The sequence below is a fragment of the Haematobia irritans genome, chromosome 4 (assembly GCF_050003625.1).
Source record: "Haematobia irritans isolate KBUSLIRL chromosome 4, ASM5000362v1, whole genome shotgun sequence".
NCBI classification, from domain to species: domain Eukaryota; kingdom Metazoa; phylum Arthropoda; class Insecta; order Diptera; family Muscidae; genus Haematobia; species Haematobia irritans.
This window is the reverse complement of record NC_134400.1, coordinates 198095686-198122656: the sequence shown is the minus strand read 5'-3', so window position 1 is coordinate 198122656 and position 26971 is coordinate 198095686. Positions and strand designations below refer to the sequence as shown.

Genomic DNA, 26971 nt, shown 5'->3' with positions numbered 1-26971 from the left:
AATAACAAAAGTTGCTTCACCAAAGACGCTCTATCTTACAAACTAATTGAGTAACTAGTGACGCCATCTATGTGTCAGAACGGGGACTTATCAGCCAACCTGTTACGCCGTATGGAATGAAGACAGTGTTATGAAGTTTTAAGATACCTTGCCATCGGCAAGTGTTACAGCAACCCAAGTAATTCGATTGTGGATGACAAGCTATAGTAGAAGTTTCTACTCAATCCATGGTGGAAGGTACATAAGATTCGGCCTGGCCGAACTTACGGCCGTATATACTTAAATATTCAATATATGTGGCATAAATTCTCCGGAAATGCTCTGTTCAAGAGTAAGTTTTCTACCACTGTGGCGAGCATTTCGTTCAAATTTGGCCTTCACTTTTCGGATGATCTCAGGTGTTTTTATTTTTGTCCCCTTTTTCCATCACTGTTACGAGCAATGATTCGGGACACAAAAGATTTATTCGCATTTGAATGCTGGAGGTTAGAGCCCTGCACTGGCCACTTCGTGGTTTCCAGCCAAATATAAAGTAATCACATGAGTTCACCCAGAGAAGGAATATGATCACCTCAAACATGTTTTAAGAGCAAAATGTTATTTTTGTGTGGTGTACATGGTCACCAGCCAACCATGTTATTTTCGCAACCATGTTATTTTCTCGGAAATCATGTATCTGATTTCGGCAAGCAGGTTATATTTAACGAGAAAATAACATTTTAGTGACAAACATGTTACATGGTCACCATACAAAAATAACATTTTGCTCTTGAAACATGTTTGAGGTAATCATATTCCTTCTCTGCGTGTTCCATCACGAATAATTTTCTTTCTCAATGCAATAGATCAAAATTCTTTTGTTAGCTTGTAAGTAATAAAATGAACTGTCACTGGAATTAATCTGTCAGCTGTCAGACGAGCGGTTTAAAATTGATAGCAATCTGAAGTTGGTTGCAACACATACAAGTCACACTATCGATGCATAATTCGATATAGCCCAAATGTAATCGCATTTTCTTGGTGTCTTCCTATTGGCCCTACACCATCACAGATGCATTCTACATAGGCTATCATCGGGGAACTCTTATCTAAAATCCTATAAATCTGTAATTTTATTTTGTCTCTTTTTCATGTGTCGCAAGATACCAATGATTGGATGAACCCTACCCCATACTCTTGAATCGCCCTAAAATGGTCTCAATAAAATCAGAGAAATTCATGAAGTTTTTGCTACTGATTCCTTTAACTGAATTCTTTGATTTGTAACTTTTTGTCTGTGCGTAATATGAGCAATGGAGTATAGGAGATGGAAACACCGGTCAACCCTTGAACACTTATCGAAAATACTTGCCACGATATTGCATTAACACAAAATGAAATACTTTCATTGTAACAACATAACGTCATTGAAAGCTTCCTTCCTACCAATGAACCTGACCTAACTGATGACGTCGCAATATTGATTAATCTAAAACAAACGGGGGAGGGGAAGATGTCTCTGCGTTTTTTTTTTTTTTTTTGTTCATATTTTGTAGTCGGCTTGGCCTCACACTGGATTCTCTCTGGTGATTGATGCAACAGAAAACTTAACAAATATGCCACAAAAGGCAACTTTGGGTTTCTCTTGTTTTTTTAGTTATTTGATGTTCATGATGCGTTGTTGCAGTATGTGTGTTTGTGTATTGTTGTCTTCTTGCACAACAGAGTACAGAGAATTATAGAGGATAAAGGTTCTCAGTGATGTAGTTCATGTTGTCAGTGCAAATGTTTTTGTTATTGTTGTTGCTACTAGTGCTTTGATGAATATGAATTTTTTCTGTTTCTTGGTTGGGGAGGGGAGGGGGAGAGACCAAATTATGTTTTTGTTTGTTAAAAACTCAAAGGAATTTTTTTGGTGGTATAGGAAACATTTTTTAAACAAACACCAACAATAACAGAAATTAAGAATAACAAAAACTATAAGAGTGGCACTCTTAGCACTAGTACTAACAACCAAACCAAAAGGAAAATAACTTTGTTAAAGAGTTTTGAACAAAAAATTGGTACCATAGCCAATGCCTGGTTTTCAACATAAGTAGCAGTGAGCCTGGGCTATATAGCCTGTGATTTTCTATGCCAGAGTAAGCTGAGAAAATAGGGTTACCAGGATGTAAACAATTTAAAAAGACAATTTAGATTTAAGTGGAGTTTGGATATGTTTTATTGAGAGAGCACATATAAAAACAAGTAAGGAAAGTCTAAAGTCGGGCGGGGCCGACTATATTATACCCTGCACCACTTTGTAGATCTAAATTTTTGATACCATATCACATCCGTCAAATGTGTTGGTGGCTATATATAAAGGTTTGTCACAAACCCATACATTTAAATATCACTCGATCTGGACAGAATTTGATAGACTTTTACAATATCTATAGACTCAAATTTAAGTTGGCTAATGCACTAGGGTGGAACACAATTTTAGTATAAAATAAGTAAGGAAAGTCTAAAGTCGGGCGGGGCCGACTATATTATACCCTGCACCACTTTGTAGATCTAAATTTTCGATACCATATCACATCCGTCAAATGTGTTGGGGGCTATATATAAAGGTTTGTCCCAAATACATACATTTAAATATCACTCGATCTGGACAGAATTTGATAGACTTCTACAAATCTATAGACTCAAAATTTAAGTCGGCTAATGCACTAGGGTGGAACACAAAGTTAGTAAAAAATATGGGAATCATTTAAATCTGAAGCAATTTTAAGGAAACTTCGCAAAAGTTTATTTATGATGTATCGCTCGATATATATGCATTAGAAGTTTAGGAAAATTAGAGTCATTTTTACAACTTTTCGACTAAGCTGGTGCGATTTAACAAGGAAAATGTTGGTATTTTGACCATTTGTGTCGAAATCAGAAAAACATATATGTGGGAGCTATATCTAAATCTGAACCGATGTCAACCAAATTTGGCACGCATAGCTACAATGCTAATTCTACTCCCTGTGCAAAATTTCAACTGGTGCGATTTAACAAGGAAAATGTTGGTAGTTTGACCATTTGTGTCGAAATCAGAAAAACATATATATGGGAGCTATATCTAAATCTGAACCGATGTCAACCAAATCAGGCACGCATAGCTACAATGCTAATTCTACTCCCTGTGCAAAATTTCAACTAAATCGGAGCAAAAAATTGGCCACTGTGGTCGTATGAGTGTAAATCGGGTGAACGATATATATGGGAGCTATACCTAAATCTGAACCGAACAAAATTTAGCACACTTGACAACACTACAACACTAATTGTACTCGTAGTGAAAAATTTCAACCAAATTGGGGTAAAACTCTGGCTTCTGGGACCGTATTAGTCCATATCGGACTAATATATATATATATATATATATATATATATATATATATATATATATATATATATATATATATATATATATATATATATATATATATATATATATATATATATATATATATATATATATATATATATATATATATATATATATATATATATATATATATATATATATATATATATATATATATATATATATATACTACCGACATTCTACCAATGCTTGGTAAATTTGATTGAAATTTCAATCAAATTTACCAAGCATTGGTAGAATGTCGGTAGTATATATATATATATATATATATATATATATATATATATATATATATATATATATATATATATATATATATATATATATATATATATATATATATATATATATATATATATATATATATATATATATATATATATATATATATATATATATATATATATATATATATATATATATATATATATATATATATATATATATATATATATATATATACTACCGACATTCTACCAATGCTTGGTAAATTTGATTGAAATCGGTTCAAATTTAGATATAGCTCCCATATATATCTTTCGTCCGATGTGGACTTATATGACCCCAAAAGCGAGAGTTTTGTCCTGATTTGCTTCAAATTTTGCACAACGAGTACATTAAATAGTATCGTTAAGTGTGTCAAATTTTATTAAAATCGGTTCAGACTTAGATATAGCTCACATATATATCTTTCGCCCGATTTTGACTTATATGGTCTCAAAAGTCAGAGTTTTGCCCTGACTTACTTCAAATTTTGCACAAGCGGTACTTTTAACGATACTATTGTATGTGCCAAATATGGTCAAAATCGATTCAGATTTAGATATAGCTCCCATATATATCTTTCGTCCGATTTGAACTTATATGGCCTCAAAATCCAGGGTTTTGCTGTGATTTGCTTCAAATTTCGCACAAGGAGTACGTTTAGTAGTATCGGTACTTGTGCCACATTTGGTTGAAATCGGTTCAGATTTAGATATGGCTCCCATATATATTTTCCGTTCGATTTGCACTCATATGACCAGGGGGCCAAAGTTATACTCCCATTTACGTGAAATTTCGCATAGATAGCAGAATTATTATTCTAACTATACATGTCAAATTTAGTCAAAATCGGTTCAGATTATATATAGCTCCCATATATGCGTACCCCAGAGTTGAAAAAATATGGTAGACTGTTACATATTTTAGTCCCATTTTCAATGGAAGTTTCCTCCACTTAACTGGATAGCGTTAGCCAATTTAAATTTTAATTCTAGAGATTTTGTAGAAGTAAAAAGATTGTCTCCTTTATATAGCTTCCTGCAAATATGAAGTAGTTGAGATGGTAACATAAATTGTGGCCTACATAGGAGTGAAGGGTATAATATAGTCGGCCCCGCCCGACTTTAGACTTTACTTACTTGTTTTTTACTAACATTGTGTTCCACCCTAATGCATTAGCCGAATTAAATTTTGAGTCTATAGATTTTGTAGAAGTCTATCAAATTCTTTCCAGATCGAGTTATATTTAAATGTATGTATTTGAGACAAACCTCTATATATAGCCCCCAACACATTTGACGGATGTGATATGGTATCGAAAATTTAGATCTACAAAGTGGTGCAGGGTATAATATAATCGTCCCCGCCCGACTTTAGACTTTCCTTAATTGTTTTTACTAAAATTGTGCTCCGCCCTAGTGCATCAGCCAAAAAAAAAGTCTATCAAATTCTGTCCAAATCGAGTGATATTTAAATGTATGTATTTGGGACAAACCTTTATATATACACCCTCAAAAAAAATCACTTCTCTAACATATGTTACAAACATATTTTGCAGGAAGCATATATATTATTGGATACTGCCAAAACATTAATATGTTTGTTTTATGTGAACATATTATATGTTTGGAAGCATTTTGAGCCCAAAAATAGTATATGCTTGGAAGAATTTTCCCCAAAGAAGATTGTGCTCATTCCCTCACATAATTTTCATTTCCACGAAATTTTTTAGTTCTTGGCACCTTTTTCTGTAATACAAATAATGTTGAAGAAATTATTCAGAATCGAACCGAGGACCATACAGTTTGTAAGCCATCACACTATCTACTGACCTACTTAGCTGTTATGGCCATCAATAGACAATTATCGTTATAAGTTATATTTATGTAGCATAGTCTGCAGCGCCCACGAGCCGATGCAAACAAAACATTATTTAACAGAAACATACATTTGTTGGCCACGTGGAGCAGTAGTTAGCATATCAGCCTTGCATGCAAAGGGTCGTGGGTTCAATCCCTGCTCCGACTAAACACCATTTTTTTTTTTTAATTTACGTTACACATTTATATTTATACTATATTAAATTGTTTAATAAAACTTCGAAATGTGGGTTATTAAAGATTTACAGTCAGAAACAGTGCTTGATATAAACGAAATGGACTGAGCTTTTGGATAAAATATCATTATTTTTTTATTGGAAAAATAACAATTTTGTAATAAAAAAGTGTTTTTGGTATATAAGTTTGAAATTTTGGAAGGAATTTAAAAACTCTAACAAAAGAAGAACGTGGAGTCGAGTATAAACATACATAAATAATTTTATAATATACACATAAATTTATTTAGGCGTGTGCAGTTTTTACTAGCATTTAACACCATTTTAAATGCATTTAAAACTTATCGTGTTTTGTACTTAATTTCATTTTTACCTTTAAGGCCGGTATTAAGTTGGCATTATTGCTCTAAAATGACCCTGTTTTGCCTTTTACTTTTCTTTAATAATTCATTTTAAAGAAAATAAACTTTTTCAATTGTTGTAGCTGCAAAACACGAACTTAATGCCAGCTTTTATATTTGAAGGTGTCCGTCAAGTCCTCTTGGGCTACTTATTAATAAAGGGGAACTAAACTTTGTTTTTATACATTTTACTGTTTAATTTTTCACTGTTTCCTCCTTTTTTCATTTTACTGTCCCAACTCTAGAAAGAGTATAGTGCCCTTTCGTTATTTTTATGAAGATCCCTTTGTAATTTTTGTATATTTTCCACCGATTCTTTTTAATTTCCTTTGTCTGAATATTTTGACTTACTCCTCGTACGTTCCGATTTCTTTTAACAAACCGAGAAAAAAATTGTGCCCATAATGCCAAAATGATAAACAAAGCACATGTCCACACATACAAAAAATGCTGCTCTCAAGACGAAAACACATGCTGTTTTTTTTTTTTTTAAATGTCTATTCTCTTTACTCCGAATACTGTAATATTCAAATTAAATAATATTTAGACTTAAGCATATCAAATTGTTGGCCTTATCATAAAACAGTTTTCCGAAACAACATACAAGCGGTTTCACAGAAGTTGCTCTCTTTTGATTCTGTGTTATGTTGATATCTTTCGATTTCCATCTCTATTTCTTTCTCTACACTCTCTCTGTCACTCTCTGAATAAAATATCACAACATATATATGTTTACTCGAAATTTGTAAATGTATATATATTTACATTCACACATATTATTTTTATGTAACATTCATGCCCCAAACATAATATATTCTAACATACTAACATATGTGTCCCAAACATTTAGAGTTAGTTTAGGAACATTACATGTTTGCACTTAAATATATTGTGTTTAAAAATTGTGCCCGAAACACATTTTGTTTATATCGGAGCATATGAAAAACATATTTTTATAACAGTGTAGCACCCAACACATTTGATGGATGTGATATGGTATCGAAAATTTAGATCTACAAAGTGGTGCAGGGTATAATATAGTCGGCCCCGCCCGACTTTAGACTTTCCTTACTTGTTTTATATTAATTTTTATACAAAGCAAAAATGCACAATAAATATTCTAGGATTCCAATAAACAGGGCTTTCCCATAAAATATGTTATTTCGGCGTTGGAAGAAAAGTATAATTTTTTAATATAAATATTCATAATTGGTCTGGATGTAAGACTGATTGTTTATTTTGCTGGTGCTCTAAAAATTTATGTGTTAAAAAGGTTGTGTAAAAAAATTAATTTTAATAAATAATATTGAGTTTTAATTAAAAAAAAAATAATAAAAAAAAAACATATTTTTTGCAACAAAACATATCAAAACCCCTCTTTGTGTCCCTACATATTTCAGTTATATGGCAATCCTATACAGCAGAATCCACACAAACTATAAATGAAGATAGAAAATAATACCGCAGAAAAAAATAATAAACATGGTTACGGGAATAAAAGAACAAACTAAACTGAACACAACGATAAATACAAAGAATCATAAATTCTTGCAAAAAAATGCGTTTTTAATTAATTGAAAAATTAACTCACTTTTGGATTTTTCTCTTACGCCATGCATTTGCTGTGGTCTGTGGCCAAATATACAATACAGGCCATTTATATTGAAACATTATTGTGGCAAAAGAACTGAACACATTTTTCAGTGAATTTGTTTTTTGCAATCGCTTTCAAATTCTCATGTATTTTTGCCAATCCATATTCATGAAGTTGGAAAAATAAAAATTGTCACCACCATCATTAGCAACATCAACAAACGTATAGTGAGAATATTGAGAGAAAAACAAAAAGCAAAATATTTGACCGACTTAAATACACCCTATGGAAAATAATTTAAAAACAAGCAAGGAAAGTCTAAATTCGGGCGGGGCCGACTATATTATACCCTGCACCACTTCATAGATACACATTTTCAATACCGTATCTAATCCGTCAAATGTGTGGGGTGGTTATTAACGTTTGGGTGGATATTAACGTTTTTGTTCTCCTATACATACATTTAATTCTGACTCGATCTGGACAAAATTTGTTAGACTTCTAAAAAAACTGTAGACTTAAAAATTCGGCTAATCCCCTGGGGTGGAAAAAAATATGGGAAACATTTTAATCCGAAGCAATTATTAGGCAACTTCGCTAAAGTGTATTTATGATTTATTGGTCGATAGCTATATATTAGAAATATAGGAAGATTTAAATCATTCTTACAAGTTTTCGACTTAGCAGTGGTGATTTTACAAGGATATCGCCACTGCCGAAATGGACCATTTTTGCCGAAAAACAAATATATGGGAAATATGTAAATACCCCAACACAAATTAAAGAAAATTTATTAAACGTTATTATTGTTTTTTCCACTAGCTAAAAAAATTCGAAGTTTGAAAGAAAAAATTTGAGTTAAAAATTGCTAGAATGTCTATAGGGCCATACGAAGTTCAAGATGTGCGCATTTATGATAAAATTTAAAAATTAGAAGAAATTCTAAATTATATTGCGGATTTGATCATAATCTTTTCCACCTGGAAAAACAAAAATGTTATATGGAAGCTATATCTAAATCTGAACCGATTTCTACCAAATTCGGCATACGTAGCCACAATAATAATTCTATTCCCTGTGCGAAATTTAAAGCAAATTAGGGCAAAACTCTGGCTCCTGGGGCCATATAAGTCCATATCTGGCGAAAGATATATATGCGAGCTATATCTAAATGTGAACCGATTGCTAACAACTTCAGCACACTTTAAGACACTATTAATTGTATTTCTAGTGCAAAATTTAAAGTAAATCAGGCTGAAATTCTGGCTTCTGGGGCCATATTAGTAGATATCGGGTGAAAGATATACATATATGGGAGCCATATCTAAAACTGAACCGATTTCTTCCAAAATCAATAGGGTTCTATTCTGACCCAAATTACATACATGTGCCAAATTGCGACCTAGACTCTTATTACAAAGATGTTCACAGACAGACGGACAGACAGGCATGGCTAGATCGACTCAAGGGCCGGCCCTGAGCAATATTGCCAAAGACACCATGTGTCTATCTCGTCTCATTCTGGGTGTTGCAAACATATGCACTAACTTATAATACCCTGTTCCACAGTGTGGCGCAGAGTATAAAAATGCAAAGTTTCAGAAATTTTCAATTTTGAAATTGAAAATATTTTCTGTAGAAAATTTTTTTCTATAGAAAATTTTGTCAATTTTTATTCTATAGAGGCTTTTGCAAACATTTATATTCTATAGAAAATTTTGTCAAAAGTTTGTTTCTATAGAAAATTTTGTTGACATGTTATTTCTATTGACATATTGGTCAAAATTTGTTTCTATAGAAAATTTTGTCAACATTTTTTTTTATAGAAAATTTTTTCAAAAATGTGTTTTTATAGAAAATTTTGTCAATTTATTTCTATAGACAACTTTGTCAGCATTTGTTTCCATAGAAAATGCTGTCAAAACATTTTGTTTCTATAGAAAATGTTGTCAAAACATTTTACTTCCATAGAAAATTTTGTCAAAAGTTTGTTTCTAGAGAAAATTTTGTGAAATTTTTTAGTTCTATAGAAAATTTTGTCAAAATTTTATTTGTATACAAAATTTTGTAAACAGTGTTTTCTATTGAAACTTTTTTTCAAAAATTTGTTTCTATAGAAAATTTTGTCAAAATTTTATTTTTATAGAAAATTTTGTCAAAATTTTATTTTTATAGAAAGTTAGTGCATATGTTTGCAACACCCAGAAGGAGACGAGATAGACACATGGTGTCTGTGACAAAAATGCTTAGGGTGGGCTCCTGAGTCGATATAGCCATGTCCGCCTGTCCGTGAACACATTTTTGTAACCAAGGGATTAGGTAGTAATTTAAGCCCAATCGACTTCGAATTTGGCACAAGTATGTGTTTTGGGTCAAAATAGAACCCTATTGATTTTGGAATAAATCGGTTCAGATTTAGATATAGCTCCCATATATATCTTTCGCCCGATATGCACTTATACGGCCCTAGAAGCCTGAGTATTACCCCAATTTGGTTGAAATTTTGCACTAGGAGTACAATTGGTAGTATAGTCAAATGTGCAAAATTTTATTGAAATCGGTTCAGATTTAGATATAACTCCCATATATATCTTTCGCCCGATATGGGCTAATACGGTCCCTGAAGCCAGAGTTTTACTCCAATTTGGTTGAAATTTTGCACAGGGAGTAGAATTAGCATTGTAGCTATGCGTGCCAAATTTGGTTGAAATCGGTTCAGATTTAGATATAGCTCCCATATATATGTTTTTCTGATTTCGACAAAAATGGTCAAAATACCAACATTTTCCTTGTAAAATCGCCACTGCTTACACCCATAGAAAAAATCATGAACGGCGTGGTCATTTCGAAACGATCCGTTCATGAAAGTGAATCAACACACATGTGTTGTCAAACTGAGAACAGATGGGGTCAATCTGACAACGTAAAAATGACACCATACGTTGTCAAAACAACAACCAGCGTTCATGATCTGAAAACGTAATGGTTACGAATTTATAAATAAAATAAAAAAAAAAATATATTTCCGCTACCGTGACTCGAACCTGTGTTGCCTGCACGATACGCGTTAACAGTCGCCTTAGGACATTGCACCAATGGCGGAGTTGCCATAACAACGTCTAACGATTATTTTAAGATTTTTCATGGCCAAAGAAAAACGAATGCCTTTCGTGAAATCGTGAACGCCCGTGGACGAAATCGTGAACATTCCGTTTTGATTTTTTGTGAACGTTTCCGTTTCATTGTGACAACGTCCGTTCACGATTGTGAAACGTAATTTTTTCTATTAGTGTAGTCGAAAAGTTGTAAAAATGACTCTAATTTTCCTAAACTTCTAATACATATATATCGAGCGATAAATCATAAATAAACTTTTGCGAAGTTTCCTTAAAATTGCTTCAGATTTAAATGTTTCCCATATTTGTTTTTTTACTAAAATTGTTTTCCACCCTAGTGCATTAGCCGACTTAAATTTTGAGTCTATAGATTTTGTAAAAGTCTATCAAATTTTGTCCAGATCGAGTGATATTTAAATGTATGTATTTGGGACAAACCTTTATTATAGCCTCCAACACAGTTGACGGATGTGATATGGTATCGAATATTTAGATCTACAAAGTGTTGCAGGGTATAATATAGTCGGTCCCGCCCGACTTTAGACTTTACTTACTGGTTTTTTTATAGAAAATTTTTTCAAAAATTTGTCAAAATTCAATGAAATAATATTTATATAAAATTTTGTCAAAATTCAATGAAATAATTTTTGAAATTTTGTCAAAACTTTACATCTATAACAAATTGTTACTTTCAATTTTAGCAGAATTTTTATACGAACATAACCTTTGGATATATCGATAAATATTCAAAATTCCTAATCCATTGTGTCATCTTTCTGGCCCATTTTCTTGTTGGTCATCATATCAGTCAACTGATAACGAATCCTCTTGAATTAATGCACAAAACCTATAATTACTTATGTGTTGTGGTCTAGTCTCTTTAGCCATTGAAGTCTTACATTCTCTCTCTCCCTCTCTCTCTCAATCGTGATGGTTGTGGTCTAGTTACTCTATAGTCTAGATGCCAGAAGAGTCTATAGATACCGAGGTCTCTCTCACTCAGTGTGCAGGTTTGCTAATTTTAAAGAGTTGCCCTAGGGTATTACATATTCGGTTCTGTCTCTCATTCTTATTGCTCTCCTTAACACCCCCAAGAAGAAAGGTTAGGCGGTTGGTAATTCAGTTTGAAGAACTTCCTTTTTCATGTTTTATCATTTGAATTGTGAATAATTTTTTTTTTTTTTGGATTTTATTTTTGTATGTATTTGAGTTTTTTTGGTTCCTTGTCATTTAAGTTGATTTCATTTTTGCGAAAGCACAAAAGATTGACAGCTGACATTTGGCTATGAATATTTATTTACTCTGAAGCACTTCTCCAACAGTGGCAATGACAATTCATCCGAAAAATCACCACTTTTGGCAAAAAGAAAAAAAATCCTTTTTGTATTGATTTTCAGAGTTTTTTTTTTTTTTTTTTGGTATTCTCTTACATTTCATTTGGTTAAATACTGATGATGGAAAGATATCTGAAATTGACAGCATGTATTTGTATTTTGTTTTTGTTGTTTTTTTCTTACCACCCTTTTTGCCTTTTTGATATACCAGCATTTTCAGCTCATTACTCTTCATAGAAAGGGGAAAAAATTTGTTTATTTTTAATTAACATAAAACTTAATTTAATGCGAAAATTATAAAAAGAGATAAAACCAAGAATATACGGCTGTCAGCTCCGACATGTCAAATTTTATATACCCATCACAATACAATTATTCCCATTATTCGAATAAGCACGAAAATTGAAATCCTGAAATTTTTCTTATAGTTACGGCCAATATCAAGCACTTCCTATATAAACCAAATTTAAAATATCTTTTCATGGACTGATTTCAGGCAAATAGGACAAAAATTGCGGAGATCGATATATATGGAGGCTATACCAATACATGAGCCGGTGTACACCGCCTATACCTCTAGATTTACAATTTCAGGCAAATTCGATAAAAAAATTGCGGATCTCAAAGAAGTCAAATCGGCATATCGGTCTATAAGGAGTATAATCGGATCCTGGAGCATGATCCGATCACGCGACAAAATTACACCAAACACCTTTTTATGCCACAAAATTTTATCTCATGAGACAAAATTAATATATATCATGCGAAAAAATTACAAAAAGAAATTCTACCATCAAAATTGTAACTCATGCGTCAATATTTCACCAAAAATTTTTGTCACGCGACGTAATTTCTCCATCAATTTTATCGCACGCAACAAAATTAAAAAAAAAAAAAAATTATGTCATGCAACAAAATTACAAAAAAAACTGTATCATCAATATTTTATACCATGCAACAAAATATCAAGCAATATGAAATGTTTATTATACGACAACATTTCACATGCAACAAAAATTCACCAAAAATTTTATCTCATGTTACAAAATTTCATATATAGGCCAAAATTTCTCCCAAAATATTTGTATCATGCGATAAACTTTCACCAGAAAGACAAAATTTCTCTGAAATATTTGTCTCGTAGTATAAATTTTCACCCCAAGATTTAGTCAAATAAAATTTTGTACTTGGATAAATTTTCAACATTTCTTTTTCATCTCATTCGACAAAAAATTTCTATCACGCGATAAATTTGCACCAAACACTTTATTTCATGGCTCAAAATTTCACCAAAAATATTATTTCAAGCGACAAAATTTAATAAGCAAATATGTATCATGCGAAAAAATTACAAAAATTGATTGTACCGTCATACTATTATCTCATGCGTCAATATTTCACCAAAAATTATTACATGCGACAAACTTACAAAAAATAGATCATCCATATTTTATCTAATGCAACAAAATATCAACATTATATTTCTTAATGCAACATAATTTCACCAAAAAACAAGTATATACGACCGTAAGTTCGGCCAGGCCGAATCTTATGTACCCTCCACCATGGATTGCGTAGAAACTTCTACGAAAGACTGTCATCCACAATCGAATTACTTGCGTTGTGGTATCTTAAAACTTCTTAACGTCGTGTTATAAATTGTAATTTAGTCCATACATGGTATATATTAGACAAAAAAAATTATGTATAGTTAAGTCTACAAATAATTACGAATCGATATGTACTCTTTGTACGTAGAGAGCCAAAATTGAAATATGGCGACCCGCTTATATGGGGGCTATATACAATTATGAACTTGATATGGACCAATTTTTGTGTGATTGGGGATCGATTTATCTGAGGGCCATATATAACTATAGACCGATATGGACCTAGTTAGGCATGGTTGTTAACGACCATATACTAGCACAATGTACCAAATTTCAACTCACTCGGATGAAAATTGCTCCTCCAAGAGGCTCCAAAACCAAATCTCGGGATCGGTTTATATGGGGCTATGTATGATTATGGACTGATATGGACCACTTTTGGCATGGTTGTTAAATATCATATACTACCACCACGTACCAAATGTCAAGCAGATCGGATGAATTTTGCTTCTCCAAAAGGCACCGGAGGTCAAATCTGGGGATCGGTTTATATGGGAGCTATATATAATTATGGACTGAGAGGAACCAATTCCTGCATGGTTGTTGGAAACCATATACTAACATCACGTACCAAATTTCAACCGAATGGGAAGAATTTTGCTCTTCCAAGGGGCTCTGGAGGTCAAATCTGGGGATCGGTTTATATGGGGGCTATATATAATTGTGGACCGATGTGGACCAATTTCTGCATGGTTGTTAGATACCATATACTAACTCCATGTACCAAATTTCAGCCAGATCGGATGAAATTTGCTTCTCTTAGAGGCCTCGCAAGCCAAATCGGGGGATCGGTTTATATGGGGGCTATATATAATTATGGACCGATGTGGACCAATTTTTGCATGGTTGTTAGAGACCATATACTGACACCCTGTACCAAATTTCAGCTGGATCGGATGAAATTTGCTTCTCTTAGACGCCTCGCAAGCCAAATCTGGGGATCGGTTTATATGGGGGCTATATATAATTATGAACCGATATAGACCAATTTTTGCATGGTTGTTAGAGACCATATACTAATACCATGTACCAAATTTCAGGCGGATCGGATGAAATTTGTTTCTCTTAGAGGCCTCGCAGGCCAAATTTTGGGGTCCGTTTATATGGGGGCTATACGTAAAAGTGGACCCATATGGCCCATTTGCAATACCATCCGACCTACATCAATAACAACTACTTGTGCCAAGTTTCGATAGCTTGTTTCGTTCGGAAGTTAGCGTGATTTCAACAGACGGACGGACATGCTCAGATCGACTCAGAATTTCACCACGATCCAGAATATATATACTTTATGGGGTCTTAGAGCAATATTTCGATGTGTTACAAACGGAATGACAAAGTTAATATGCCCCCATCCTTTGGTGGAGGGTATAAAAAAATTATGTTATGCCACAAAATTCCACCTCAACCGCACTGCAACAAAAATTCACCAAAAAATTTACCTTTCATAAATAGGCCAAAATTGTTCTCACAATATTTGTATTATGCAATGAAATTTTATTTCATGCGAAATAATTTCAGCAAAAAAATTGTATCACGCGACAAAAAAAAACTTCAGCATCAATATTTTGTCTCATGCAACAAAATATCAACATGAAATTTTTTTATGCGGCATAATTTTACCAAAAAAATATATTTTATGCGAAAAATTTCACCGCAAATTATATCTAATGCGACAATTTTTTGACTCATACGACAAAAATCCACCAAAAATTTTATCTTTCACAAAAAGGTCAAAAATGTTCTAACAATATTTGTATCATGCGATAAACTTTTACCAAAAGGACAAAATTTCTCTGAAATATTTGTCTCGTACTATAAATTTTCGCCACAAGATCTAGTCAAATAAAATTTTGTAGTTGGATTTCATCCTATAAATTTTCAACATTTTCATTCGACAAAACACGTTACAAAATTTCACCAAAAATATTATCTCATGCGACAAAATATCATCAAAAATTTTATCTCGTACGATTAAATTTCTCCAAAATATTTGTTCAATAGAATAAATCTGCACCTAACCTTTCATCTCATGCGAACAATTTTCACCAAAAAAGATTGTGTAATGCCAAAAAAGTTCACCAACCATTTTATTTCGTGTGGGAAAATTTGACCACAAACTTCATCTCATGCGATAAAATTTTATTTGTATTTTATTTCAGCCTATACATTTTCACCAACATTATCTTATTCGTCGGAAAAAAAACTGGCGACACAATTTCAACGAAAATGTTATCACATGCGACAAAATTTGTTGCTCATGCTAAAAAAATTGCACCAAAAGACAAAATTTCTCCAAAATATTTGATTCATAAAATTTTTGCAAAAAGACGAAATTTCTCCAAAATATTTGATCCATTCTACAAAGTTTCACTTATCTCATGCGTAAAATTGCACCAAAAATTTTATACTATGCGCAAAAATGTCACCATAGCATTTGTATCATGCGATGTCCAGAAGACAAAGAAAAAAAAGGAATAAATCTAATAAAACATGAACTGGTACACATCAAATTCAGGGGACACCTATTTATTTCACAAAATTTCACTTAAAAGACAAAATTGCTCCAAAATATTATCTCATGCGACAAAATGTTACCAAAAAATGTTTTTCATACAACAAAATTTTGCCAAAAGAACAGAATTTCTCCGAAATGTTAGTTTCGTGTTATAAAGTTTTATGTGACAACATGTAAGCCAAAAAATTTGTATTATGCCACAAAATTTCACAAACAAAATTCATAAACAAAATAAAAAAAAAATGTTGACAAAATTTTCCATAAAAATAAAATTTTGACATTTTCTAGAGAAATAAAAATTTGACAAAATTTTCTATTGAAATAAAATTATGCCAAATTTTTTATAGACATAAAAATATGACAAAATTTTCTAACGAAAAAAAATTGACAAAATTTTCTCTTGATATAAAATTTTGACACAATTTTCTATAGAAATAAACTTGTCTTGCTTGCGTTCAAATGTTGTTGTAGTGGAGAGGAATTCGTTTCCTACTCGTGAGAATGGCAATGATATTGATGGTGTTGCTGTTGTTGGTGCGAGTGCTGCTAATGTTTTTGTTGCTAATAATGTGGATGATATTACTGAAGAGAATAACGTTGAAACATTCTCGGATGCTCTCAGTGTGGTTGGTGCTGCCCACAATGTGGATTTGTGAATTTTAAATTAGGTATTTCACCAATGTATTTTGAAGAATTATTTAAGCCACATATTTGGCCAGTGTCTGTTAAAGTTCGCCCTTTTAAGGTTTTTCCTCAAGTAAGGTCTGTGCTTCCAGAGCCATAGATTATAAGAGTTTAAATATTTACTATCATAATGTATCTGGTATGCGAACTAAATCAAACTTATTTAGATTATTTTTTTTCTCATAATGATTTTGACATTATTGTAACAAGTAAGGAAAGTCTAAAGTCGGGCGGGGCCGACTATATTATACCCTGCACCACTTTGTAGATCAAAATTTTCGATACCATATCACATCCGTCAAATGTGTTGGGGGCTATATATAAAGGATTGTCCCAAATACATACATTTAAATATCACTCGATCTGGACAGAATTTGATAGACTTCTACAAAATCTATAGACTCAAAATTTAAGTCGGCTAATGCACTAGGGTGGAACACAATGTTAGTAAAAAAAAAATATGGGAACCATTTAAATCTGAAGCAATTTTAAGGAAACTTCGCAAAAGTTTATTTATGATTTATCGCTCGATATATATGTATTACAAGTTTAGGAAAATTAGAGTTGTTTTTACAACTTTTGGACTAAGCAGTGGCGATTTTACAAGGAAAATGTTGGTATTATGACCATTTTTGTCGAAATCAGAAAAACATATATATGGGAGCTATATCTAAATCTGAACCGATTTCAACCAAATTTGGCACGAATAGCTACAACGCTAATTCTACTCCCTGTGCAAAATTTCAACTAAATCGGAGTTAAAAATTGGCCTCTGTGGTCATATGAGTGTAAATCGGGCGAAAGCTATATATGGAAGCTATATCTAAATCTGAACCGATTTCAACCAAATTTGGCACGAATAGCTACAATGCTAATTCTACTCCCTGTGCAAAATTTCACTTAAATCAGAGTAAAAGATTGGCCACTGTGGTCATATGAGTGTAAATCGGGCGAAAGCTATATATGGGAGCTACATCTAAATCTGAACCGATTTCAACCAAATTTGGCACGAATAGCTACAATGCTAATTCTACTCCCTGTGCAAAATTTCACTTAAATCGGAGTAAAAGATTGGCCACTGTGGTCATATGAGTGTAAATCGGGCGAAAGCTATATATGGGAGCTACATCTAAATCTGAACCGATTTCAACCAAATTTGGCACGCATAGCAACAATGCTAATTCTACTCCCTGTGCAAAATTTCAACTAAATCGGAGTTAAAAATTGGCCTCTGTGGTCATGTGAGTGTAAATCGGGCGAAATCTATATATGGGAGATATATCTAAATCTGAACCGATTTCAAACAAACTTGGCACGCATAGCTACAATGCTAATTCTACTCCCTGTGCAAAATTGCAACTAAATCGGAGCAAAAAATTGGCCTCTGTGGTCATATGAGTGTAAATCGGGCGAAAGCTATATATGGTAGCTATATCTAAATCTGAACCGATTTCAATAAAATTTGGCACACTAGACTACACTACTAATTGAACTCCTAGTGCAAAATTTCAACCAAATTGGGGTAAAACTCTGGCTTCTGGGGCCGTATTAGTCCATATCGGGTGAAAGATATATATGGGAGCTATATCTAAATCTGAACCGATTTCTTCCAAAATCAATAGGTATATATTCTGCGCCAAAACACATACTTGTGCCAAATTTGAAGTCGATTGGACTAAAACTGCGACCTAGACTTTGATTACAAAAATGTGTTCACGGACAGACGGACAGACGGACATCGCTATATCGACTCAGGAGCCCACCCTGAGCATTTTTGCCAAAGACACCATGTGTCTATCTCGTCTCCTTCTGGGTGTTGCAAACATATGCACTAACTTATAATACCCTGTTCCACAGTGTGGAGCAGGGTATAATTATTGAAACTTGGTTAAATGCAGATTTTTATGATGAGGAGTATTTTGATACTAATGTGTATAATGTGTACCGTAAGGATAGGGACTTTTTATCTACTGGTTATAGTAGAGGTGGTGGAGTTTTAGTGGCTATAAAAAGAAGTATCTCTTCTAGGAGAGTTTCATTGTTTGATGGCAATTTGAAGCTGGATCAATTGATTATTGAGATTCATGGTGAGAGGGGAAATATATATTTATGTGTGTCTTATATTCCCCCTAACTCATATGATGAGTTTTATGATGCTCATATGCTTAATGTAATTCGTATGGCAGAGAGTTTGAAATATGGGGATAGGATTTGTTTGATGGGTGATTTTAATCTTAGTGGGCTCATATGGTCGGAATCGGATGGTGGCGGTTTTTTCGTCCCTAGTAACGTGAATAGGGCACATGAAATGACATTTATTGATGCGGTATTTAGTTTAGATTTATGTCAGGTTAATCGAGTTTTTAATTCTATTTATAGAATGTTGGACTTGATATTTGTAAGTTCGGATCTTAGGTTTTCGGTATCAAGGTGTGATTGTCCCATTTCCCCTGCTGATACTCATCATGTTCCGCTTGTAGTTTCGATTGATTTTTATGATTTTGTTGACATTGGTACTGATAGTGGTCAGCGCTATGATTACAATGCATGTGACTTTCATGGTATTAATTTGCTTATTTCTGAAATAAATGGGACTCAGTTTTACAGAGTGACATTGTATCTATATGCTATGAGGAATTCCTGAAGGCTTTGGATGAAGTTTTCAGGAATAACATTCCTATGTCTAGGCCGAGAGTTCATAAGTTGCCGTGGTATACTGCAGGCCTGAAAAGATTGAAGAATTTGCGTAATAGACACTATAAAAATTTTAGTGGATGTACATATGATCAGAATTTATATCTGCATTATAAGAGGGAATTCAACTTCTTGAATAAGTTTTTATATAATCAATATGTTATGAGTTTTGGGGATTCGGTAAAAACTAATCCCAAACGTTTTTGGAGTTTTATAAATTCAAGAAGAATGTCGTCTAGTCTTCCATCTGTGATGTATTATAATGGTGATGTGTCAGAATCTGCTCTTTCGTGTGCCAATATGTTTAGAGATTTCTTTTGTTCCAACTTTTCCAGTGATGACAATACTTTCAATACTGATTCTGTCGTCAATATTTTGCAGCTTTGTGATATTTCGATATTTCAAATTGAAGATGATGATATTGTTTATGGTGTGAATAAATTGTCCACCTCCTACAGGAGTGATTTGGATGGCTTTTCAGCATTTGCTATAAGAAAATGTTGCAATTCATTGATAGAACCTTTGAAGATAATTTTTAATAAATCTTTAAAAATTGGCTATTTTTTAGAAAAGTGGAAGTTTGCCACAGTTATTCCTGTTTATAAATCAGGTCGGAAAGACTTTATTACTAATTATCGTCCTATTTCGAAATTTCGTAATTTTGCAAAGGTGTTTGAACATATAATTTGTAGATATATACTTTTTAAAGTGAAATGCATTATTAATCCATCACAGCATGGTTTTATGCCTGGTAGGTCTATTACCAGTAATTTAGTTGATTTCATTCATTACTGTATTCGTAATTTTGAGACTAATTTGCAGATAGATACCATTTATTCGGATTTTCAAAGGCTTTCGATAAAGTTCCACACAATTTGTTGATTTATAAATTGTCCAGAATTGGGTTTTCTGATAATTTTACTATGTTTCTTAGATCTTACATATCTCACAGAGTTTGCTATGTTTGTATTAGCAATACATGCTCAGAACAATATATTCAAACTTCTGGTATTCCACAGGGAAGTGTGTTAGGGCCTTTGCTCTTTAATATTTTCATTAATGATATTCAAGATTGTTTTAAGTATTCAAGACATCTTTTATATGCAGACGATCTTAAGATTTTTAGATCCATAAGGAGTTTGAATGATGTTGTGTTGTTACAGGAGGATATAGATAGGTTTATTTTATGGTCAAGACTTAATAAGTTGCCGGTAAACCTTGCAAAATGTGTACATATTTCTTTTCATCGAGGCATTAGTATTATTATGTCTAAATACAGTATGGATATGCGAACGCTTAGTACTGTTACTGAGATTTGTGATTTGGGTGTTGTATTTGATGTGAAATTGAATTTCACTAGACATTTGGATTATATTATTCCGAAGGCGTATTCCTTATTATACTTCGTTAGAAGGAATGCTTCGGAATTTAAAGATCCTTATGTGAGGAAAAGTGTATATTGTTCGTTGGTCCGGTCTAAATTGGAATAGGCGTCTATTGTTTGGAGTCCGAGTGCTGCCATTCATATTAATCGGGTTGAGAGAGTTCAGAAATCTTTTACGAAATTTGCTATGAGCACTATAAATTTTTGTGATGGTCTTCCTTCTTATGAGAGTAGATGTATGCTTATTTCATTGAAAACTCTTAAGTCTAGGAGAGATATTTTTTCCGTAATGTTTTTACATGGTATTATTAATGGAAGTATTGATTGCCCAGTACTTCTTTCATTCATTAGATTTAATTCACCACCTCGTACATTAAGGTATTATTTTCCTTTCAATTTGGACTTTCATTCTTCAAATTATGCCTTGAATGAACCGATTCATAGGTCTATGAGATTATTTAATAATATGTGCGAACATTTCGATTTTTCTATGTCAAGAGTAATGTTTAAAAATTTGTTGAATAATTTAATACTTTAATATTTATATTATATACTTTTATTAGGATTAAGAAAATTTGTATTGCCAGTCTGTAAGGATTTATTCCGTATATACAGAAATAAAGAAATGTGAATAAAGAAATATGAAATAAAAATTTGACAAAATTTTCTACAGGGGAATAAAATGTTGACAAAATTTTCGATAGAAATAAAATATTGACAAAATTTTCGATAGCAATAAAAATTTGACAAAATTTTCTGTAGAAATAAAGTTTTGACAAAATTTTCGATAGAAATAAAAATTTGACAAAATTTTCGATAAAAATAAAATTATGACAAAATTTTCTATAGAAATAACATTTTGACAAAAAATTTTCTATAGAAATAACAGTTTGACAAAATTTTCTATAGAAATAAAATTTTGACAACATTTTCTATAGAAATAAAATTGTGACAAAATTTTCTACAGAGGAATAAAATATTGATCAAATTTTGTATAGAAATAAAATGTTGACAAAATTTTCTATAGAAATAAAATGTTGACAAAATTTTCGATAGAAATAAAATTTTGACAAAATTTTCTATAGAAAAAAATTTGACAAAATTTTCTATAGAGGAAAAAAAGGTTGACAAAATTTTCCATAAAAATAAATTTCTGACAAAATTTTCGATAGCAATAAAAATTTGACAAAATTTTCTACAGAAATAAAGTTTTGACAAAATTTTCGATAGAAATAAAGTTGTGGCAAAATTTTCTATAGAAATAACATTTTGACAAAATTTTCTATAGAAATAACATTTTGACAAAATTTTCTAAGAAATAAAATTTTGACAACATTTTCTATAGAAATAAAATTGTGACAAAATTTTCGATAGAAATAAAATTTTGACAAAATTTTCTACAGAGGAATAAAATGTTGATCAAATTTTGTATAGAAATAAAATGTTGACAAAATTTTCAATAGAAATAAAATTTTGACAAAATTTTAGATAGCAATAAAAATTTGAAAAAATTTTCTATAGAAATAAAATTTTGACAAAATTTTCGATAGAAATAAAATTTTGACAAAATTTTCTATAGAAAAAAATTTTGACAAAATTTTCTATAGAGGAAAAAAATGTTAACAAAATTTTCCATAAAAATAAAATTTTGACAAAATTTTCTAAGAAATAAAATTGTGACAAAATTATCTATCATAATAAAATTTTGCCAAATTTTTTATAGACATAAAAATATGACAATATTTTCTAACGAAAAAAAAAATTGACAAAATTTTCTATAGAAATAAAATTTTGACAAACTTTTCTATAGAAATGAAATTTTGACAGAATTTTCTATAGAAATAAAATCTTGACAGAATTTTCTATAGAAACAAAATAATGAGAAAATTTTCTATAAAAATAAAATTTTGACTATAATTTCTATAGAAATAAAATTTTTACTAAATTTTCTATAGAACTAAAAATTTTCAGAAATTTTTTTAGAAATAAAATTTTGACAACATTTTCTATAGGAATAAACTTTTGACAAAATATTCTATAGACGTAAAATTTTGTCAAAATCTATATATAGAGATATAAAAGAACAGAATTTCTCCGAAATGTTAGTTTCGTGTTATAAATTTTTATGTGACAACATGTTAGCAAAAAAAATATTTGTATCATGCGACAAAATTTCACAAACAAAATAAATTATCGTATTAGTATTTTATTTCATGGTAAAAAATTTTGGCTTATACGACAACATATTTATATTAGACGAAACAATTGCTCCAAAATGTTTATCTCATACGACAAAATTTCATCAAAAATGTATCCCATGACAAAAAATTGATCTCATACGACAAAACTTATATATCAAAATTTCACCAAATATATTATATCATACGACAAAATTTCAACAAAAATTTTATTTCATGCCACAAAATTTGTCTCGTACGACAAAATTTCTATAAAATACTTGTTTCATTGTATAAATTTTTTTTATCAAACGACAAAAAAAATTAGTCATGCAATTTTACAAAAAACGATATTAACATCTAAATTTTATTTAATGCTACAAAATATCTCAAAAAGTTTTGTGCTATACATTTTCACCAACAAATTTATCCCATGCTATAAAATTTGATCAAAAATGTTATCTAATGCGACAAAATTTAACCAACAAACAAAAAAATAGTATCATGCTGTGTATGAGAAGTCAAAGCAGTAAAATCGGGATATCGGTATATGTGAGAGATATACGAAAACAAGGACTGATACACCATATTCGGGACACACTTTGGTGTCAGACTCACATATGATCTTACATTTCTATAAAAACTGAAGTAATCGAACCCAACATCGCCTCATGTGAGACCCTGCACGGTCTTATTTTTACAACTGCAACTTCGACATTTTTATACCCTCCACCATAGGATGGGGTATATTAACTTTGTCATTCCGTTTGTAACACACCGAAATATTGCTCTAAGACCCCATAAAGTATATATGAAACTTGGCACAAGTAGTTGTTATTGATGTAGGTCGGATGGTATTGGAAATGGGCCATATCGGTCCGCTTTTACGTATAGCCCCCATATAAACGGACCCCCAAATTTGGCTTGCGATTGCTCTAAGAGAAGCAAATTTCATCCGATCCGGCTGAAATTTAGTACATGGTCTCTAACAACCATGCAGAAATTGGTCCATATCGGTCCATAATTACATATAGCCCCCATATAAACCGATCCCCCGATTTGGCAGGCGGAGCCACTAAGAAAACCAAATTTCATCCAATGCGGCTGAAATTTGGTACATGGTGTTGGTATATGTTCTCTAATGACCATGCAAAAATTGGTCCACATCGGTCCACTTTTACGTATAGCCCCCATATAAACGGACCCCCAAATTTGGCTTCCGATTGCTCTAAGAGAAGCAAATTCAATCTGATCCGGCTGAAATTTGGTACATGGTGTTAGTATATGGTCTCTAACAACCATGCAAAAATTGGTCCATATCGGTCCACTTTTACGTATAGCCCCCATATAAACGGACCCCCAAATTTGGCTTCCGATTGCTCTAAGAGAAGCAAATTTCATCCGATACGGCTGAAATTTGGTACATGGTGTTAGTATATGGTCTCTAATGACCATGCAAAAATTGGTCCACATCGGTCCATAATTATATATAGCCTCCATATAAACCGATCCCCCGATTTGGTATGCGGATCCTCTAAGAGAAGCAAATTTCATCCGATCCGGCTTAAATTTGATACATGGTGTTGGTATATGTTCTCTAATGACCATGCAAAAATTAGTCCATATCGGTCCATAATTACATATAGCACCCATATAAACCGATCCCCCGATTTGGCTTGCGGAGCCTCTCAGAAAACCAAATTTCATCCAATCCGGCTGAAATTTGGCACATGGTGTTAGTACACCCAGAGAAGGAATATGATCACCTCAACCATGTTTAAGAGCAAAATGTTATTTTTGAATGGTGACCATGTAACATGTTTGTCGCAACCATGTTTTTTTCTCGGAGATTATGTGTCTGATTTCGGCAAGCATATTATTTTTGGCGAGAAAAGTACATTTTTGCCATAAACATGTTACATGGTCAGCATCCAAAAATAACATTTTGCTCTTGAAACATGGTTGAGGTGATCATATTCCTTCTCTGCGTGTATATGGTCTCTAACAACCATGCAGAAATTGGTCCATATCGGTCCATAATTACATATAGCCCCCATATAAACCGATCCCCCGATTTGGCAGGCGGAGCCACTAAGAAAACCAAATTTCATCCAATGCGGCTGAAATTTGGTACATGGTGTTGGTATATGTTCTCTATTGACCATGCAAAAATTGGTCCACATCGACCCATAATTATATATAGCCCCCATATAAACCGATCCCCAGATTTGACTTCCGGAACCTCTCAGAGGAGCAAAAGTCATCCGATCCGATTGAAATTTGATACGTGGTGTTAGTATATTGTCTCTATTTTGGTATGCAAAATAGAGGAGCAAAATTCATCCGATCCGGTTGAAATTTGGTACGTGGTGTTAGTATATGGTATCCAACAACCATGCAGGAATTGGTCCATATCGGTCCATAATTATATATAGCCCCCATATTAATCGATCCCCAGATTTGGCTTGCGGAGCCTCTAAGAGAAGCAAATTTCATCCTATCCGGTTGAAATTTGGTACGTGGTGTCAGCATATGATAACGGTTCATAATCATGGTTGCCACTCGAGCCAAAAATAATCTACCAAAATTTTATTTCTATAGAGAATTTTGTTAAAATTTTATTTCTATAGAAAATTTTTGTTAAAATTTTATTTTTATAGAAAATCTTATCAAAATTTTATTTCTATAGAAAATTTTTTCAAAATTTTATTTCTATAGAAAATTTTGTCAAAATTTTATTTCTATAGAAAATTTTTGTTTAAATTTTATTTCTATAGATTGTTTTTTTTTCAAATTTTATTTTTATAGATTTTTTTTCCAAATTTTACTTCTATAGAAAATTTTTGTTAAAATTTTATTTCTATAGAAAATTGTGTTAAAATTTTATTTCTATAGAAAATCTTGTCAAAATTTTATTTCTATAGAAAATTTAGTCAAAATTTTATTTGTATAGAAATTTTTTTCCAAATTTTATTTCTATAGATTTTTTTCCAAATTTTATTTCTATAGATTTTTTTTCCAAATTTTACTTCTATAGAAAATGTTGTCAAAATTTTATTTCTATAGAAAATTTTTGTTAAAATTTTATTTCTATAGAAAATCTTGTCAAAATTTTATTTCTATAGAAAATTTAGTCAAAATTTTATGTCTATAGAAAATTTTGTTAAAATTTTATTTCTATAGAAAAGTTTGTTAAAATTTTATTTCTGTAGAAAATTTTGTCAAAATTTTCTTTCTATAGAAAATTTTGTGAAAATCTTATTTCTATAGAAAATTTTGTTAAAATTTTTTTAAGTCTATAGAAAATTTTGTCAAACTGAATTATATACGTATTTGATCGATCTTTTTTGATTTAATATAACCACGTATGGACTTACATACAATTTAGAAGACGGTGTTATGAGGTTTTAAGATACCTTGCCATCGGCAAGCGTTACCGCAACTTAAGTAATTCGATTGTGGATGGCAGTGTTTAGAAGAAGTTTCTACGCAATCCATGGTGGAGGGTACATAAGCTTCGGCCTCGCCGAACTTACGGCCGTACATACTTGTTTAATTTCTGTTTTCTTTCTTGCTTTCTTTGCATATTCGCCTATTTTAGATATATTCCTCTTATTTTGTAGCCACCTTTCATAATTTTTCCTACTGTAAGGTTAGACCATTTTTATACCCACCACCATAA

The 26971-nt window shown here is 31.8% G+C and overlaps 1 protein-coding gene across 1 annotated transcript; it reads left to right on the top strand.

Moving 5' to 3' along the window:
* Positions 1 to 316: 316 nt before the first annotated feature.
* On the top strand, positions 317 to 26971 carry LOC142235944 (uncharacterized). The gene is made up of 9 exons (XM_075307197.1): positions 317 to 331; positions 1536 to 1665; positions 16822 to 17002; positions 18892 to 19583; positions 19634 to 20479; positions 20551 to 20632; positions 20681 to 21170; positions 21219 to 21348; positions 26913 to 26971. Exons 1-9 carry the CDS (start codon positions 317 to 319, stop codon positions 26969 to 26971), a joined length of 2625 nt encoding a protein of 874 aa, XP_075163312.1.